This window comes from Cydia splendana, chromosome 5 (genome assembly GCF_910591565.1).
Source record: "Cydia splendana chromosome 5, ilCydSple1.2, whole genome shotgun sequence".
NCBI lineage: Eukaryota > Metazoa > Arthropoda > Insecta > Lepidoptera > Tortricidae > Cydia > Cydia splendana.
Genome location: NC_085964.1, coordinates 22,849,310 through 22,867,184, shown reverse-complemented (window position 1 = coordinate 22,867,184; position 17,875 = coordinate 22,849,310). Strand labels below are relative to the sequence as shown.

At 50.3% G+C, this 17,875-nt stretch overlaps 1 protein-coding gene and 1 long non-coding RNA gene across 2 annotated transcripts in view; one reads left to right on the top strand and one right to left on the bottom strand.

Moving 5' to 3' along the window:
• The window catches only part of LOC134791043 (uncharacterized), a 92,114-nt gene that overhangs the window by 22,177 nt on the left and 52,062 nt on the right, over window positions 1-17,875 (bottom strand). The window lies entirely within an intron of this gene.
• The window catches only part of LOC134791017 (enhancer of mRNA-decapping protein 4), a 65,819-nt gene that overhangs the window by 813 nt on the left and 47,131 nt on the right, over window positions 1-17,875 (top strand). The window contains exons 2-6 of the mRNA XM_063762067.1: window positions 334-539; window positions 1,075-1,181; window positions 5,221-5,330; window positions 6,379-6,524; window positions 13,606-13,802. Coding sequence (XP_063618137.1) covers window positions 334-539; window positions 1,075-1,181; window positions 5,221-5,330; window positions 6,379-6,524; window positions 13,606-13,802 — 766 coding nt within the window. The remainder of the gene's footprint in view (window positions 1-333; window positions 540-1,074; window positions 1,182-5,220; window positions 5,331-6,378; window positions 6,525-13,605; window positions 13,803-17,875) is intronic.

The following is a 17,875-nucleotide window of genomic DNA, read 5'->3' as shown; positions in this document are numbered from 1 at the left end:
TGGCTCTCTTTGCATGTTCTACGATCTGTACAATGGGGAATGCTCGTAAGAACTTTTTGATTTCCGCACCTCCCGCCAACGGAGCAAAGTTTATTACCACTTCTTAGATACATGGCACACCAAGAATAAGCGGGCATCTCGCTCGTTTCTTGCCAGAACATGCAGAATGTGGAATGACTTGCCTCCTGAGGTATTTCCTTTGCGCTACGACATAGGATTCTTCAAGAAGCAGGTATTTAGGGTTCTCAAAGGTCGGCAATTTTGCTGACCATCACATAAAAAATAAAACAGTCAGTACTTAAAAAAAAAACTTAAACCTTAAACTTTTTTCAGATCATTTTCCGATGGTGACGGAGTGTGTAGTTCTGAAGTATATGCCAGTGAGGTGGTAGTGACCACCAACGCGGGCAACCACAACCATGGCAGCTCCAAGGTGAAGCTCAAGAACCTGGTAGACTACAACTGGGAGCCCAAGTTCTACTCGGGGAACCTGCTGGCCGTGCATATGAGTGGGAAATACTTGGCTTATTGTATTAAAGGTATAACTTAGGCACTCATTAATAAAGATCTGTGCCCTGTTTATCAAAAGCTTGTAACTTATAATACAAGTGGAAGCCCCTTTTTGACAGCTTTTGTTAGAAAGGGGCTTCCACTTGTATTACAAGTTACAAGCTTTTGATAAACTGGGCACAGCTGCTGCTACAAGCTATATAAACAATCTATTTCAATGTGTACAGTCGCCTTCAGGTATAAAGGAGCAGCCGAAGTGCTCACAAATATCTGAACATGCCTCTGTTGTCAAGGAGTTAGAGTGCATGTTCAGATATTTTTAAGCACCTTGGCCGCTCCAATATATCTGATGGCAACTGTACTTTGCTCATATTGCTGTATTATACAGCTATTTCTCAAAAATCTTAGTGTTAGCTACTAACTATTAAGAAGTTAAATTGAAAAACTACTTGTTCATTGGAACACATTTTTTCTACTCAATGTGACTTGACCCTTCATATCTTGTTTTGGCTTTAAACACAAACACTTATCCAATTTAGTTTAATATTACCTTTCAATTGACAGCTCCAAACACAATGAACCCTGGCACTTGGACGGGCATGGTGCGCGTGGTGTACAACCCGGAGATGGGAAATGACCGAAGAGCACTCATCAAGGGGATGAAAGGAGAGGTAACCATATTCACCTGATTTTATGTGACAGCACCACCCAAGACTAGCGTTGGGAGGTCTATCGGAAAGCCCTAAATGAATACAGTAAAGAGATTAGGAAAGCTAAGAGAGCATCATGGAGGAGGTTCTGCGAGGAAATTGAAAATACGCCTCAAGGAGCGAGACTTCACAGGATACTCTCCAAAGCTAGAAGCAATCAAGTAGGCCTTCTCAGGAGGCATGATGGCTCCTTCACTGCTAGTGAGACGGAGACTTTGGAGCTCTTAGCTGAAACTCACTTCCCAGGGGCAGGACAGTCGCACCAGTCCCAGGTGGTCAGAGGCCTGCACAGGCCTCGCCCGGAGGACTGGAGGCAGGCTGCCCTCGTCATAAGGCCCGGGATAGTGAAGTGGGCTATAAACTCCTTTAAACCTTACAAGACGTGCGGCCTGGACGGAGTAAGCCCTGTGCTAATGCAGCGAGGAGCTGAAGTCCTAATCCCGCATTTGGTTAGAATCTTCAGAGCTAGTTATGCCTGGGGACACTTACCAGAACAGTGGAACAAGGTCAAGGTATTATTTATACCGAAGGCTGGGAGGAAGGATTATGCTTTAGCCAAGTCCTTCAGACCGATCAGTCTCTCCTCGTTCCTCCTTAAAACCTTGGAAAAGGTAATCGATAAGTATATCAGGGAGAGCTGTCTTCTGAGAAAACCCATACACGACAGTCAACATGCTTACCGCAGGGGCAGATCTACAGAGACTGCCTTGCTGGAGCTAGTTGACAGAGTGGAAAGGGCCTTGGAAGACAAGGACATAGCCATGTCGGCCTTCCTAGATATTGAGGGCGCTTTTGATAATACACCCATTCGGACACTGGTGGAAGGGCTTAGGGCCAAGGAGGTGGATTCCACCACTATCCGCTGGGTGCAAAGCATGCTCTCAAGCAGAGTGGTTAGGCTAGACTTGCTTAACACTACTCTCGAAGTGGCCACTGTGAGAGGCTGCCCGCAGGGAGGTGTCCTATCTCCCTTGCTCTGGACTCTCGCGGTGGATGGACTTCTGCACAAGATGGCGGAACTCCGAATCGACACTCAGGGGTACGCAGACGACCTTGTTGTGACGGTGAGGGGCAACTGCCAAAGTACTTTATCAGACCTTATGCAGAGGGCTCTCAACACCATAAATACATGGTGCGGAGAGAATGAATTGTCTATCAATGCAGATAAGACAATTATAGTACCATTCACGAACAAGAGGAAACTGGACAAACTTAAACCACTTGTCATGAATGGTAAAACTATTCCGTTCTCAACAGAGGTCAAATATCTGGGGGTAACGCTGGACCAGAAACTGACCTGGAACAAGCATGGAACCATACAAAAGGCTAAATCAGCCTTGGCAATATGCTGTCGTTTGGCAGGCAACAGATGGGGTCTAAAACCCAAAATTGCCTTATGGCTGTACACATCCATAGTGAGGCCGATAGTGTCTTACGCCTCTGTAGCATGGTACAGGAAAACGACGCAGAAGGTAACAGTGATGAAGCTTGGCAGCCTTCAAAGAACTGCCTGTGTCATCGTCACTGGGGCCATGTCATCCTCCCCAACGGCAGCCCTAGAAGCCATACTAAATCTACCACCCCTCCACTTGCATCTAGAATTGGAGGCGAGATCTAGTATGTTTAGAATAGCGGGCGTGAGGAGAGGTAATTGGTTATCGCAAACTCTGAGACTGTTTAATGAATCAGTGTACGATATTCCTGTTCTTGGGATGCCAACCGACACTATGTCACCCAAATTTTGTCCACTCAAACTTTACTCAGTGGAAATCCCCAAACGGGAGGACTGGTGAAACAGTCAAATTAAGTGGAAAGAAGGAAGCCTGAGGTGGTACACTGATGGCTCCAAATCCGGATCTGAAGTAGGTTGCGGAGTATACGGTGAAGCGCCTAGGAAAAGCATCAGCTTAAACCTAGGACGTTTTTGCTCTATATTCCAGGCAGAGGTATACGCCATTCTAGAATGTGCGTCAATCAATCTGCAAAGCAACTACGGCAACCATACTATCTATATCCATTCGGATAGCCAGGCGGCACTCTTAGCTCTAACCTCCGATGTCACCACATCGAGGCTGGTTGAGAACTGCAGGCAACTATTGAACAACCTTGGAGCCAGGAACAAGGTTGTTCTACGTTGGGTCCCGGGGCATGCGGGTATCGTAGGAAACGAGAAGGCCGACGAACTCGCGCGAGCAGGGGCTAAGGGGAAGAACTACAGTCCTGAGCCCTTTTGTGGTATCCCCAAAAGCCTAACGCGGCTCACCCTAAAGACCTACTGTCACTACAAAACCATTCAACTCTGGAGAGAAACAACAGGTTTGAACCATTCCAAAGCGCTTATCAAGGCCTTCAGCAAAAAGGCGTCCTCGAACGCCTTAGCGCTGTCTAGGAACCAACTGCGCAACTTGGTAAGGGTGCTTACCGGGCATTGCGGCCTAAATAAGCACATGCGCACCATGGGGAAACGTGACATAGGGCGGTGCAGACTGCATGGAGGCGGAGGAGACGCCCTTGCACATCCTCACAGAGTGCCCTTGCCTAATGCGTACTCGTGACCTAATCTTGGGCGGACACATATTACGCCCGGAGGAGGTAAAGTCTCTCGAGACCAAAAGGATCCTGCAGCTATTCGAAGTTGCAGGGTTGGATTGAGAGTTGTAATAGGTGGCGATCACAATAGATCAGGAATGGTCGCAGTGATACATAGGCTTTGGAGCCTTATATAGCCCCTAATAAAGAAGAAGAAGAAGAAGACTAGCGTTGTTAAGCCTCGGGTTAAGGCTTGAGGCTTAAAGGCTAAAACAAGCCTTCTGTAGTAGTGAAAATGGCTTATTCCCTCAATATTTTAAGATTTTTAAGACAGCCAAGGTAACTTGACACTGTCCTAGATATGGTTTCATTATAAAACACTTCAGTGAACTATTATGGTTTCATTATACAACACTTCAGTAAACTACAATGAATTCATTATACAACACTTTAGTGAACTATAATGAATGAATGAATGAAAATCTTTATTTCAGGCAACTAATGGCCCATACATAAATACCTTAAAACTAGCATACATATTATATAAAAATATATTTTATAACTAAACTTTAAAAAAACTAAACACTACATATCACATTATGGCTGCGATGCATTACGCAACCCCGCAGTGTCAGGGAGCCGGCCGCGGAACCGCCGAAACTTGACACCCTTCGGCCAAAACTCCTCCTTGGTGAAGGTCGCTAGATGGTCAGTCGGAACGCTCACCACAAACGAATTAAAATTCGCATTGTGTCGAGATTCCAACTTCGCGACCCTCAGGATGAATCCGGTCTTCGTTTTCACATACTTTACGATGTCATCGACCTTCGTAAGGTAATGTAGACGGGACACATACAGCAGCATAATAAATGAAACATTAAAATGGGTGTTTCGGATGTTTATGAGCGACGGAAATTGCTTACAATTTCCATTGTATCAGGCGATACATCTGCTTGTTCGCCTTCTATATCATAAAAAACCAGACAAGTGGGAGTCGGACTCGCCGACCGAGGGTTCCGTACTTTTTAGTATTTGACAGCAACAGAAATACATCTGTGAAAATTTCAACTGTCTTTCTATCACGGTTCATGAGGGGGTCCCTTTGTTTCCCATAAACTTTTAAGTCATAATGTATTGTTTGTCATATTATCGTTAGTCATAAAACTGAGACCGTTAACTTTTCAGGATTTTCGTAAGGTTATTCTATAGATAGGATAGGTTAGGTTTGTTTTATGGCAATCCTGAAAAGTTACGCGTTTCTTAGAAAAACCAATTAAGACTAACGAAAATTCGGACAAACAATACATTATGACTTAAAACTATTTGGGAAACAATAGAGACCCGTTCATGAGTTACAGCCTGGTGACAGACAGACGGACAGTGGAGTCTTAGTAATAAGGTCCCGTTTTTACCCTTTGGGTGCGGAACCCTAAAAAGGTGCAGTTTAATTACCAAATGTTTCTGTTTGCAGGTACAAGACCTCGCGTTTGCGCACATAATGAACCAGGTGGTGCTGGCCTGCATTGACGAACATGGCAACTTCTATGTCCATGAGATTGAACTTACTGACAGTGGCCTCAGGTAAATATATACACACTTTTTGTGTCACAGTTTGAGTATCCAGTAAAAAAAAAAACAATTACTATACAAGCAAAACATTAGAAAATATTAACACACTGAAACACCTTGTCGTTGTTTTTGGCTCTTGTCAGCGAGTGTGGCGACCCCTTTGAGTATTTAGTAACTGGAGATTAGAGATGCCAAGAATATTCGGCAACTATTCGGTATTCGGCCTCTTTGCCGAATATTCGGTATTCGGCCGAATGTTGCCTACTATTAGGCCGAATACCGAATATCTGTTGTACCAACCTAAAAAGAAAAATTACACAAATAAATAACCAAAATCTAGGCATATTTAATACATATTTAAAATGTATTCTTGGTAGTTAAATACGAACGTTTTTGAGCATTTGTTGATTACAAAATATTTTATTTTTATCATGGGTCTGATTTGTTTGACTCTAACTACATTAATTCATTCTGTTCAACATAAAAATATATCTTAGCAAACATTGTGCTTTGTTGGCGAACAGTTTTCATAATAATTGTGACTCAAAATGTTCGCACGTCATGCCGAATATTCGGTATTCGGCCGAGAGTGGGGCCGAATATTCGGTATTCGGCCAAATTCACTATTCGGGGCATCTCTACTGGAGATGCCATGACTGTCATTTTCTGTACAAAAACAGTCTGCCGATTTTGCGGGAAAGGGGCACGTCAAATGTATCAGATGTATAGCTATTTTACCGTTACGTACAGGCATGTCAGATAAACGTCAGTCCATACAAAAGTTTGCACAATTGTGCAAGGTTTTCGGTAGAGGGCCCGGGTAAGCTCCTAAAGGCGACTCCGGTTATTAAATACTCTAAGGGCGAACCAGGTTTCATCACAAAACTTGCGACCCTCCACAACACGTTTGCGCTATTCCGTCCGCTGTTCTGCGAGCCTCTCCCAGTCTCGGTGGTTGATATGGAAGGCAATCAAATAGCCCTATCCTGACATCATTGTTTGTTATAGGTTATAGGTTCTCGCGGGCTTGGTTTCCGCAACTCATCATTGTTTGTTATAGATGCACCCTGGCGTGTGAGATACGTGAGGACGCGGGCAGCCCCGGCGGTCCGCATCGGGTGGTGTGGTGCCCCTACATCCCTGACGATCACGATGCTGAACCTGATGACGTGGCACGACTGTTGCTCACCACACACGAGAACAAAGGTACCGTAATGTCCTAATGTCCTACTTGCCCCTTGAGTTTCAGGGATTTCAATATTTTTTTTTAGCTAGCACACACGAGAACAAAGGTACCGTAATGTCCTAATGTCCTACTTGCCCCTTGAGTTTCAGGGATTTCAATATTTTTTTTTAGCTAACACACACGAGAATAAAGGTACCGTAATGTCCTAATGTCCTACTTGCCCCTTGAGTTTCAGGGATTTCAATATTTTTTTTTAGCTAACACACACGAGAATAAAGGTACCGTAATGTCCTAATGTCCTACTTGCCCCTTGAGTTTCAGGGATTTCAATATTTTTTTTTAGCTAACACACACGAGAATAAAGGTACCGTAATGTCCTAATGTCCTACTTGCCCCTTGAGTTTCAGGGATTTCAATATTTTTTTTTAGCTAACACACACGAGAATAAAGGTACCGTAATGTCCTAATGTCCTACTTGCCCCTTGAGTTTCAGGGATTTCAATATTTTTTTTTAGCTAACACACACGAGAATAAAGGTACCGTAATGTCCTAATGTCCTACTTGCCCCTTGAGTTTCAGGGATTACAATATTTTTTTTAGCTAGCCTATTATGGTGTCCCACTGCTGGGCAAAGGCCTCTCCCCTTGTCTTTCACGATTCCCGACATAGCGCCTGCTCTGGCCAGTTATTGAGAAAAGTGTCTAGGTCGTCTCGCCATCTCCGTCTGGGCCTGCCGCGTCCGCGCCCTTATTCTGGCATCCATTTGGTAGCTACATTAGCCCATCTGTCTGGATGCTTGCGGCAGACGTGACTGGCCCAGTCCCATTTGAGCCTAGCAGTCTTCTCGCCGGCGTCGGCGCCGGGTTTTTGCGCGCAACGTGGTGGTGCTCCGGATATTTCGATTTGCCAAAGTAAAAACGATAAACTTCTAGATAGATCTACTACTACTACACTATACTACTATATGTACTATAGATAGTACATTGTAGGAGAGGCCGGAAAACCACTCAAAGATGGACGAGTCAGTTTGAGACTCAAATAATACGAGTCCATCTTTAGCGTTTCCGGCCGAGGCATTACATAGTGCTTTTCACGACTACTGCGAGGAAATAAGAAAACATTTGCATAACTATAAGTACTAGCCCGCGATTTCTCTGGAAGCAAATTACTAGCCACTGCCTGTGCTGTCTCTTGAATTTCGGTAGGCGTCACCGTAATAATATCATTTTGTTCACTAGGGGTCATCCATTAATTACGTCACACGCTTAGGGGTAGGGAGGGGTCAAGAAAATGTGACATGTTGTGACATGGGGGAGGGGGGAGTCACAAACATTGTGACGTCACTTTAACTTCATCAGTAACCGAAAATTAATTTATATTTTTTTATTCGCTGTACAGTTAAATAATTAGTTTTTTGAAGTAATTTTCGTTCCTAATTCGTTTTGTGTTATAAAATTACTAATATTTCTTTTACCAAAAATAATTTTTGATTAATAAAAATAATGCCGAGTTACTATTACCGATTTCGTTGAAAACAAAATTGCCTAAAGTGTGACGTCACACCAGGTGGGGAGGGATTTGCAAAATGTGACCAAGTGTGACAAGGAGGGGGGAGGGGTCAAAAAACCTAGAAATTCGTGTGACGTAATTAATGGATGATCCCCTAGGAGAACTCATTTTTATAGCGTAGATACGTGTTTCTTGTACTTTTTAGTCAAACACAATTTACACTATCCAATTCAGTAAGTATTTTCCGATCCCGACTTTTTTACTTTTTTTATCAGTTTTAAGAGGCGTTTTTCTGTTGTTTGCTTCAAACCGACTCTAAACTTAGAAGCGTTTTTGTTAAAAAAAACCACAAACAACTACAAAAGTAAAAACGCCTTAAGCGTGAACTGAATGGTTTTGACGTTTCTTTTTTTTTAACAAGTAATTGGTCCTATAAATAACCTAATTTTATTTTTGAAGGAAAAAGTTGCGCCAAAAAAGACCTTTTATTGATTTTTATGTTTTAAATGACGACCGACGAATGACGACCGGTCTGGCCTAGTGGGTAGTGACCCTGCCTGCGAAGCCGATGGTCCTGGGTTCGAATCCCAGTAAGGGCATTTATTTGTGTGATGAACACTAATATTTGTTCCTGAGTCATGGGTGTTTTCTATGTATATAAGTATGTATTTATCTATATAAGTATGTATATCGTCGTCTAGCACCCATAGTACAAGCTTTGCTTAGTTTGGGGTTAGGTTGATCTGTGTAAGATGTCCCCAATATTTATTTATTATTATTCTCTTTATTTATTTTTCGTCTTAAGTTAGGTTTGTTATAATATGAATATAAAAGTAAAATATAAAAACACTTACAAAACAATAAAAAATACATATAAACACATTATAAAAAACCTAACCTAGGGTGCCGCCGGCAGCGGGGCTTGGCCCAAGCTGCCGGTGGTCAGGGCCGCAGAGTGAGGAACCGACGTACTATACGCGCCGTGTCCAATATTACCGCCTTCTGCATCTGACCCTTGATCCAACCACCCAGCGAGAGTCTCTCTAGGTGTTGGTCGAGACTCTTCGCTATGAGACCGTTCGCTGACACAACTATCGGAACAATGATCGTCGAGTCAACATCCCACATGGCGGTAATCTCGTGAGCTAAGTCTAGGTACTTGCTGGACTTGTCCTTCTCGGCCTTCACGAGATTCTCATCATGGGGGATGGTGACGTCGGCGAGCACGGCCCGGCGCTGCGATCGGTCTATCAGCACGATGTCAGGCTTATTGGCGACAATAGTCCTGTCAGTGATGATAGATCGATCCCAATAGAGCGTGGCACGACCATTCTCGAGAACAGGCGCAGGTAAGTACTTGTAGTACGGTACTTCGCGGTCCACAAGGCCGTATAGAAGAGCAAGTTGCTGGTGAATAATCCTGGCTACGAGATTATGTCTGTGCAAGTACTCACCGTTAGCAAGATGAGAACAACCGGAAATGATATGCCTGAGTGACTCTCCGGGACGGCGGCATGCCCGACAAATGTCGACCGTACCGTCCTTCAGGATATATTTCCGATAGTTGTTCGTCATCATCACTTCGTCCGCAATTGCACAGGCAAAACCCTCGGTTTCTCCGAAGAGGTCCCCGAATCGTAACCAGTTCACCGACGCGAGCAGGTCCACATCGGGTCCCGTGAGGGCCTTGTAGAACCGCCCGTGTAGCGCCTTACTCTCCCATGCCGCCTTGCGATCCGCAGTACTTAGTACCACAGGTTTGCGCCAGTTCTCGTTTGCCAAGGAGAGCGGCGTGAGGTTCCTGTCTACTGCCACCACATCACGATGCATCCCACACTCGTTGTTAAGGAAATAATTCCTGAGATTGTACACCTCGCGGTTGTGGAGATCCTTGGCGTTTAGGAAGCCTCGGCCTCCAGACTTCCGTGGGATGTACAATCTCATAACTGACGAGCGTGGGTGTAGCATGCGATGTGTGGTGAGCAGTGACCGGACCCTCCGATCCAGGGCGTCCAGCTCGGTCTGAGTCCACCTTAGTATGCCAAAGGAGTATGTGAGAAGCGGCATTACCCAGGCGTTGAAGGCGCGCACTTTGTTGCCTCCTGACAAAAGACTGTTAAGGACTTTTGTGAGCCGACTGAAAAAGCGCTCCTTCACCGACCGTCTAATACCCTCGTCCTCAATACCCAACGACTGTGACATACCAAGGTATTTATAGGTCTCTGATTCAGAGATAGACCTGAAAGACATTGTCTCAGAAAGTTGTAAATTTGTTGAATTTACAACCTTCCCCCGCTGTACATGCATAACCGCACATTTATCGACACCAAACTCCATGTTGATGGCACTACTGAAGACTTCGGTGGTTTTCAGTAGCTCCAACAAGCCTTGGGTATTTGGTGCAAATAATTTGAGGTCATCCATGTACAGAAGGTGAGAAATAACTTCACCCTCTCTCCGAAGCCGGCAACCTAGTCCCAAATCCTTCAGCAAGGTGCTGAGGGGATTCAGAGCTAGGCAGAACCATAGCGGACTCAGACTGTCGCCCTGAAAGATTCCTCGCTCAATCCTTATAAAATCCTGTGGGCCAGGTCGGTCATCCCCGCCTCCTGGTTGACGAAGGACTGTGGTCCACTGCCCCATACACGCGCTTAGGAAGGCTCTCAAAGCTGCATCAACTTTGTACAGCTCTAAGACCCTCCCCAGCCATGAATGAGGCACCGAATCATAGGCCTTCTTGTAGTCAATCCAAGCGGCTGAGAGGGCCCCCCTGGTCCGCCGGATTTGTTGGCAGATGGTCATGTCTATGAGGAGGAGCTCTTTAGTACCACGGGACCCAACCCTACATCCATTTTGAGCAGAGGCCAAAATATTGTTTGCGACAATGTGCGCGTTGATTTTTGCTCTCAAAATGGATGTAAGGAGCTTGTAGAGTGTAGGCAAGCATGTGATGGGTCTGTAGTTCTTCGCTTCCGTGGTACTACCGGACTTATAGAGCAGGAAGGTGACACCAGTTGTTAAGGAAGGTGGGAGAGAACCAAGTTCGAGGGCTTGTTGAAATTGTGCTGCTAAGTAGGAGTGCGAGCATCGGAACCATTTTAGCCAGAAGTTGTGCAATCCATCCGGCCCAGGACTTTTCCAGTTCTGGGCCGTGCGGATGGCACAACTTACGTCATCGGGGCTGATGGTGACTGCCCCCATAGGTTCAATGGACTCGCACTCACGCTCGACAACACTCATCCAACTCCCCTCGGTGTGTCCGACAGGCACCGACCAGATGCTACGCCAGAAGTCATTCATGACAGTAGCATCCGGTGGCCGCGAGTCGGATGCACGAAGGTTGGTTTCCTCCCACTTTCGGTACATCTTCCTTTGGTCACTCTGGAAAAGACGATTCTGCTGGAATCGGTCCACACGCTCTCTGTAGCGGCGAATACGGTTTGCCCATGCATAGACTTTCTGCTTTAGAAAGTCGATGCGCTCCGTAACGTTGGCCATGTAGTCGCGGGGCCTGATATCCGTCCCCACGAATGCCTGGTTTACAAAGCGCATTACTCGGGGGCGATTGTTGCCCCCCCTGAAGCAGATCAGCTTTGCGATAAGAGTCCTAAAAGAGCTGATACGTCGCTCGATCCGTATTTGCCATGCGGGGGCACCTCCGGCGGTCCTAGGTGCACGTTCAGAGTCCGGAAACTTGACTCGTGCAACACGGCACGCCGCGATGGCTCCGCAATACATGATCGCGTGCGTATCATCTAAATCTTTACTAGTCCGCAAATATGGCTCTAGTAAAGCGTTTAGGGCTCCCATTAGCGCTAGATTGTGTCTATTCATAGGCAAACATGGTAATCGTGGCCTAGTATCGGGTGTGGAGCGGTACCGCGTAATCGCCTCGTCCAGAGTCCTCCTCAGTTGCTCATTGGCTGTACTACCCACACTCTGCGCGAACTCCTCCTCGTCGGCACTGAGATCTACCCGCGGCGCCCCCGGTGCCTGGTCGGGTGCCGGCACCGGATCCGGCGACGTGGCGGGCGGATCCCGCGCCGAGGTAGAAGCTGCGCGAGCAGAGAGAGCCTCCAGGCGAAGCCGATCAAGTGTCGAGTCATCCAACCGCTTTTGCCGCTGGATGACTCGCACCTGATCCGATAGTCGTTGCGCAGTCACGTCGATGGTCGGTTCGAGGGCCTGAAACAGTGGAAGCATTCGGACACGGTACGCGCATAAGTTGGTTCCCCCCTCTGTAGCCCCATAGTAGGCGCGCATGACGTTCTCATTAATGGTTTGAGACCATCGCATGCGACGCACTACACCACCGGCAGCGGGAGCCGTGGGCGGGGCAGGATGTCCCGCAGGCCCCAAGCGTGCCGACAGCGGTGGCCGCCCGCGCCGCGCAGGTGGTCGTGACGGCGGTGGCGGCGGCCCGCACTCATCGCTCGACTCGCTGGTGTCGGGCGCGGTGGCGAATTCATCGCCCGACGACGATTGCGAGGAGACGGATGATGCGGACGGGGGTGGTGGGCGTGCGTTTCGTGGAGACGCTAGTTGAGCTCGTGTTTTGCTTCTCGTTTGCATTTTCTTTCATTTAGGGAGTTTTGTCGTACATGTTAGGACATCATATTCTATGGCCAATTACGAGGGTCGCACTGAAATATTCGGGAATGGGACACTTAGAAATAACATAATAGAAACAGGCATATAATTTATAAAAATGTAACTCTTTATAAAACTTTTAAGGTATATTCCATTTGGTTGTCATTTGTATTTAAGAATTACTGGCAATTTGAAAATTGTATGTCGAACATTATTTGAATTTTTGGCCAAGTGATTTTTCGGATCATATTTTTAAACGGTTTTCAATATGCCCTCAGCGAACAAATAAAAGTTACAATGGGCTTCTGTTATTTTTTTATGAACTAGAGTTCATCGTACGCTCGTTTGCAGTTAAAATTAAATATGAAAGTCACTTTCATTTTATCCCATGGGTGATCTTAAAGAAGCATGTCATTCCAAAGCGACGTCAAAAATTAAAATCGCATTTGTGCTGTTAATTAAAAAGACTGCCAAAAAAGTTGCATATCGGCAGATTTCGACATTCCTAAATATTCATATGACAACAGTAAAAAAATCTTTTATATATATATATATATGTAAAAAAACTTCAATTCCGTTGGCTACTCCACGAATTTCATACAAAACCACTAAGGCCCCAAAATCGCCATACAAAAAGGACTTTGGGATTATGAGCCGTGTGCATTACAGAATGATTACTTTCAAAAGAAAATTTATATGCGTGGTCAGTTTGAGTTTAAGTATGTATTAAAATAAAGATTGACCGTCTAGATGCGACAGTTTTCTCTATTCCCGACATTTTCAGTGCAACCCTCGTATAACCCTTATTATTATTATTATTATTTATTTATTAAATGATACTCATTGCTGTAGCACCAATGACAGATGATGATAACAATGAAACATTGTAGTAGTGGTGGTTCAGGCGCTCCAGCTATTGCCTACTTTCCAGCTTGGTTTTAGACCATCTATTGCCACATTTCCGAACAGTGGCGTGAAAAATCTTTGTTTATATCCCCTCAGCCCGCATGTGGAACATCAGCGTGGTGGTCCGCGCCCTAGCAAGCACTGAAGGTGTGGGTGTGGGCGGCGCGCTGACGCCGGCGTCGGGGCGCGTGGCGGCGGGCGAGCACGGCGCGCCCATCGTGGACGCCGCCTTCTCGCCCGACGGCACCGCGCTCGCCACCGCCGCCGCCGACGGGCTCGTCATGTTCTACCAGGTACACCACCACCACCAGGTACACCACCACCACCAGGTTGCTGCATCAGGGCGCGTGGCGGCGGGCGAGCACGGCGCGCCCATCGTGGACGCCGCCTTCTCGCCCGACGGCACCGCGCTCGCCACCGCCGCCGCCGACGGGCTCGTCATGTTCTACCAGGTACACCACCACCACCAGGTACACCACCACCACCAGGTTGCTGCATCAGGGCGCGTGGCGGCGGGCGAGCACGGCGCGCCCATCGTGGACGCCGCCTTCTCGCCCGACGGCACCGCGCTCGCCACCGCCGCCGCCGACGGGCTCGTCATGTTCTACCAGGTACACCACCACCACCAGGTACACCACCACCACCAGGTTGCTGCATCAGGGCGCGTGGCGGCGGGCGAGCACGGCGCGCCCATCGTGGACGCCGCCTTCTCGCCCGACGGCACCGCGCTCGCCACCGCCGCCGCCGACGGGCTCGTCATGTTCTACCAGGTACACCACCACCACCAGGTACACCACCACCACCAGGTTGCTGCATCAGGGCGCGTGGCGGCGGGCGAGCACGGCGCGCCCATCGTGGACGCCGCCTTCTCGCCCGACGGCACCGCGCTCGCCACCGCCGCCGCCGACGGGCTCGTCATGTTCTACCAGGTACACCACCACCACCAGGTACACCACCACCACCAGGTTGCTGCATCAGGGCGCGTGGCGGCGGGCGAGCACGGCGCGCCCATCGTGGACGCCGCCTTCTCGCCCGACGGCACCGCGCTCGCCACCGCCGCCGCTGACGGGCTCGTCATGTTCTACCAGGTACACCACCACCACCAGGTACACCACCACCACCAGGTTGCTGCATCAGGGCGCGTGGCGGCGGGCGAGCACGGCGCGCCCATCGTGGACGCCGCCTTCTCGCCCGACGGCACCGCGCTCGCCACCGCCGCCGCCGACGGGCTCGTCATGTTCTACCAGGTACACCACCACCACCAGGTACACCACCACCACCAGGTTGCTGCATCAGGGCGCGTGGCGGCGGGCGAGCACGGCGCGCCCATCGTGGACGCCGCCTTCTCGCCCGACGGCACCGCGCTCGCCACCGCCGCCGCCGACGGGCTCGTCATGTTCTACCAGGTACACCACCACCACCAGGTACACCACCACCACCAGGTTGCTGCATCAGGGCGCGTGGCGGCGGGCGAGCACGGCGCGCCCATCGTGGACGCCGCCTTCTCGCCCGACGGCACCGCGCTCGCCACCGCCGCCGCCGACGGGCTCGTCATGTTCTACCAGGTACACCACCACCACCAGGTACACCACCACCACCAGGTTGCTGCATCAGGGCGCGTGGCGGCGGGCGAGCACGGCGCGCCCATCGTGGACGCCGCCTTCTCGCCCGACGGCACCGCGCTCGCCACCGCCGCCGCCGACGGGCTCGTCATGTTCTACCAGGTACACCACCACCACCAGGTACACCACCACCACCAGGTTGCTGCATCAGGGCGCGTGGCGGCGGGCGAGCACGGCGCGCCCATCGTGGACGCCGCCTTCTCGCCCGACGGCACCGCGCTCGCCACCGCCGCCGCCGACGGGCTCGTCATGTTCTACCAGGTACACCACCACCACCAGGTACACCACCACCACCAGGTTGCTGCATCAGGGCGCGTGGCGGCGGGCGAGCACGGCGCGCCCATCGTGGACGCCGCCTTCTCGCCCGACGGCACCGCGCTCGCCACCGCCGCCGCCGACGGGCTCGTCATGTTCTACCAGGTACACCACCACCACCAGGTACACCACCACCACCAGGTTGCTGCATCAGGGCGCGTGGCGGCGGGCGAGCACGGCGCGCCCATCGTGGACGCCGCCTTCTCGCCCGACGGCACCGCGCTCGCCACCGCCGCCGCCGACGGGCTCGTCATGTTCTACCAGGTACACCACCACCACCAGGTACACCACCACCACCAGGTTGCTGCATCAGGGCGCGTGGCGGCGGGCGAGCACGGCGCGCCCATCGTGGACGCCGCCTTCTCGCCCGACGGCACCGCGCTCGCCACCGCCGCCGCCGACGGGCTCGTCTTGTTCTACCAGGTACACCACCACCACCAGGTACACCACCACCACCAGGTTGCTGCATCAGGGCGCGTGGCGGCGGGCGAGCACGGCGCGCCCATCGTGGACGCCGCCTTCTCGCCCGACGGCACCGCGCTCGCCACCGCCGCCGCCGACGGGCTCGTCATGTTCTACCAGGTACACCACCACCACCAGGTACACCACCACCACCAGGTTGCTGCATCAGGGCGCGTGGCGGCGGGCGAGCACGGCGCGCCCATCGTGGACGCCGCCTTCTCGCCCGACGGCACCGCGCTCGCCACCGCCGCCGCCGACGGGCTCGTCATGTTCTACCAGGTACACCACCACCACCAGGTACACCACCACCACCAGGTTGCTGCATCAGGGCGCGTGGCGGCGGGCGAGCACGGCGCGCCCATCGTGGACGCCGCCTTCTCGCCCGACGGCACCGCGCTCGCCACCGCCGCCGCCGACGGGCTCGTCATGTTCTACCAGGTACACCACCACCACCAGGTACACCACCACCACCAGGTTGCTGCATCAGGGCGCGTGGCGGCGGGCGAGCACGGCGCGCCCATCGTGGACGCCGCCTTCTCGCCCGACGGCACCGCGCTCGCCACCGCCGCCGCCGACGGGCTCGTCATGTTCTACCAGGTACACCACCACCACCAGGTACACCACCACCACCAGGTTGCTGCATCAGGGCGCGTGGCGGCGGGCGAGCACGGCGCGCCCATCGTGGACGCCGCCTTCTCGCCCGACGGCACCGCGCTCGCCACCGCCGCCGCCGACGGGCTCGTCATGTTCTACCAGGTACACCACCACCACCAGGTACACCACCACCACCAGGTTGCTGCATCAGGGCGCGTGGCGGCGGGCGAGCACGGCGCGCCCATCGTGGACGCCGCCTTCTCGCCCGACGGCACCGCGCTCGCCACCGCCGCCGCCGACGGGCTCGTCATGTTCTACCAGGTACACCACCACCACCAGGTACACCACCACCACCAGGTTGCTGCATCAGGGCGCGTGGCGGCGGGCGAGCACGGCGCGCCCATCGTGGACGCCGCCTTCTCGCCCGACGGCACCGCGCTCGCCACCGCCGCCGCCGACGGGCTCGTCATGTTCTACCAGGTACACCACCACCACCAGGTACACCACCACCACCAGGTTGCTGCATCAGGGCGCGTGGCGGCGGGCGAGCACGGCGCGCCCATCGTGGACGCCGCCTTCTCGCCCGACGGCACCGCGCTCGCCACCGCCGCCGCCGACGGGCTCGTCATGTTCTACCAGGTATATGTTGCTTTTGTTCTACTCAACTATATTTAAGATTTCACATAAAACACCCAAGTGAACTATAATGCTTTCATTATACAACTCTTCAGTGAACTATAATGAACTCATTATACAATACTTTAGTCAACAATAATTGTCATCTTGGCTAGACTCCACGGGGTACACACACAGCGAGAACATGAATCTGCATTTTGATATCATTACTGACTGACGATTCGTAAACTATACAGGGTGGCCCATTTAGATCGGTCAGTATGGGAAAATCAGAAACTATAAGACATACGACGATCTCTTCTTAGGAACCATGTCATCGATTTTAGTAACAAGAAAAACTGCATTCATACATTTAAAAAAATGTGTACACAGCTCGGGAATTGAACCCGGACGTTTTGAAAAATAAAACGAACACTATTTCTATTAAGATATTGATTGTGTAGGTCTGCAGTAAATGTTACTATGAAACATGATGTCTGAAATGAAATGCATTGTTTTCATATCCTGTAATTTATTTTAGTAAGTTTTTGAAATGACCACCATTTTTTTCAATACATTTCACAATTTTTTTTAAATGTATGAATGCAGTTTTTCTTGTTACTAAACTCGATGACATGGTTCCTAAGAAGAGATCGTCGTATGTCTTATAGTTTCAGATTTTCCCATACTGACCGATCTAAATGGGCCACCCTGTATAGCATAGGGCAGGAGTCGGCAAACTTTTTAGAAAAAGTGCG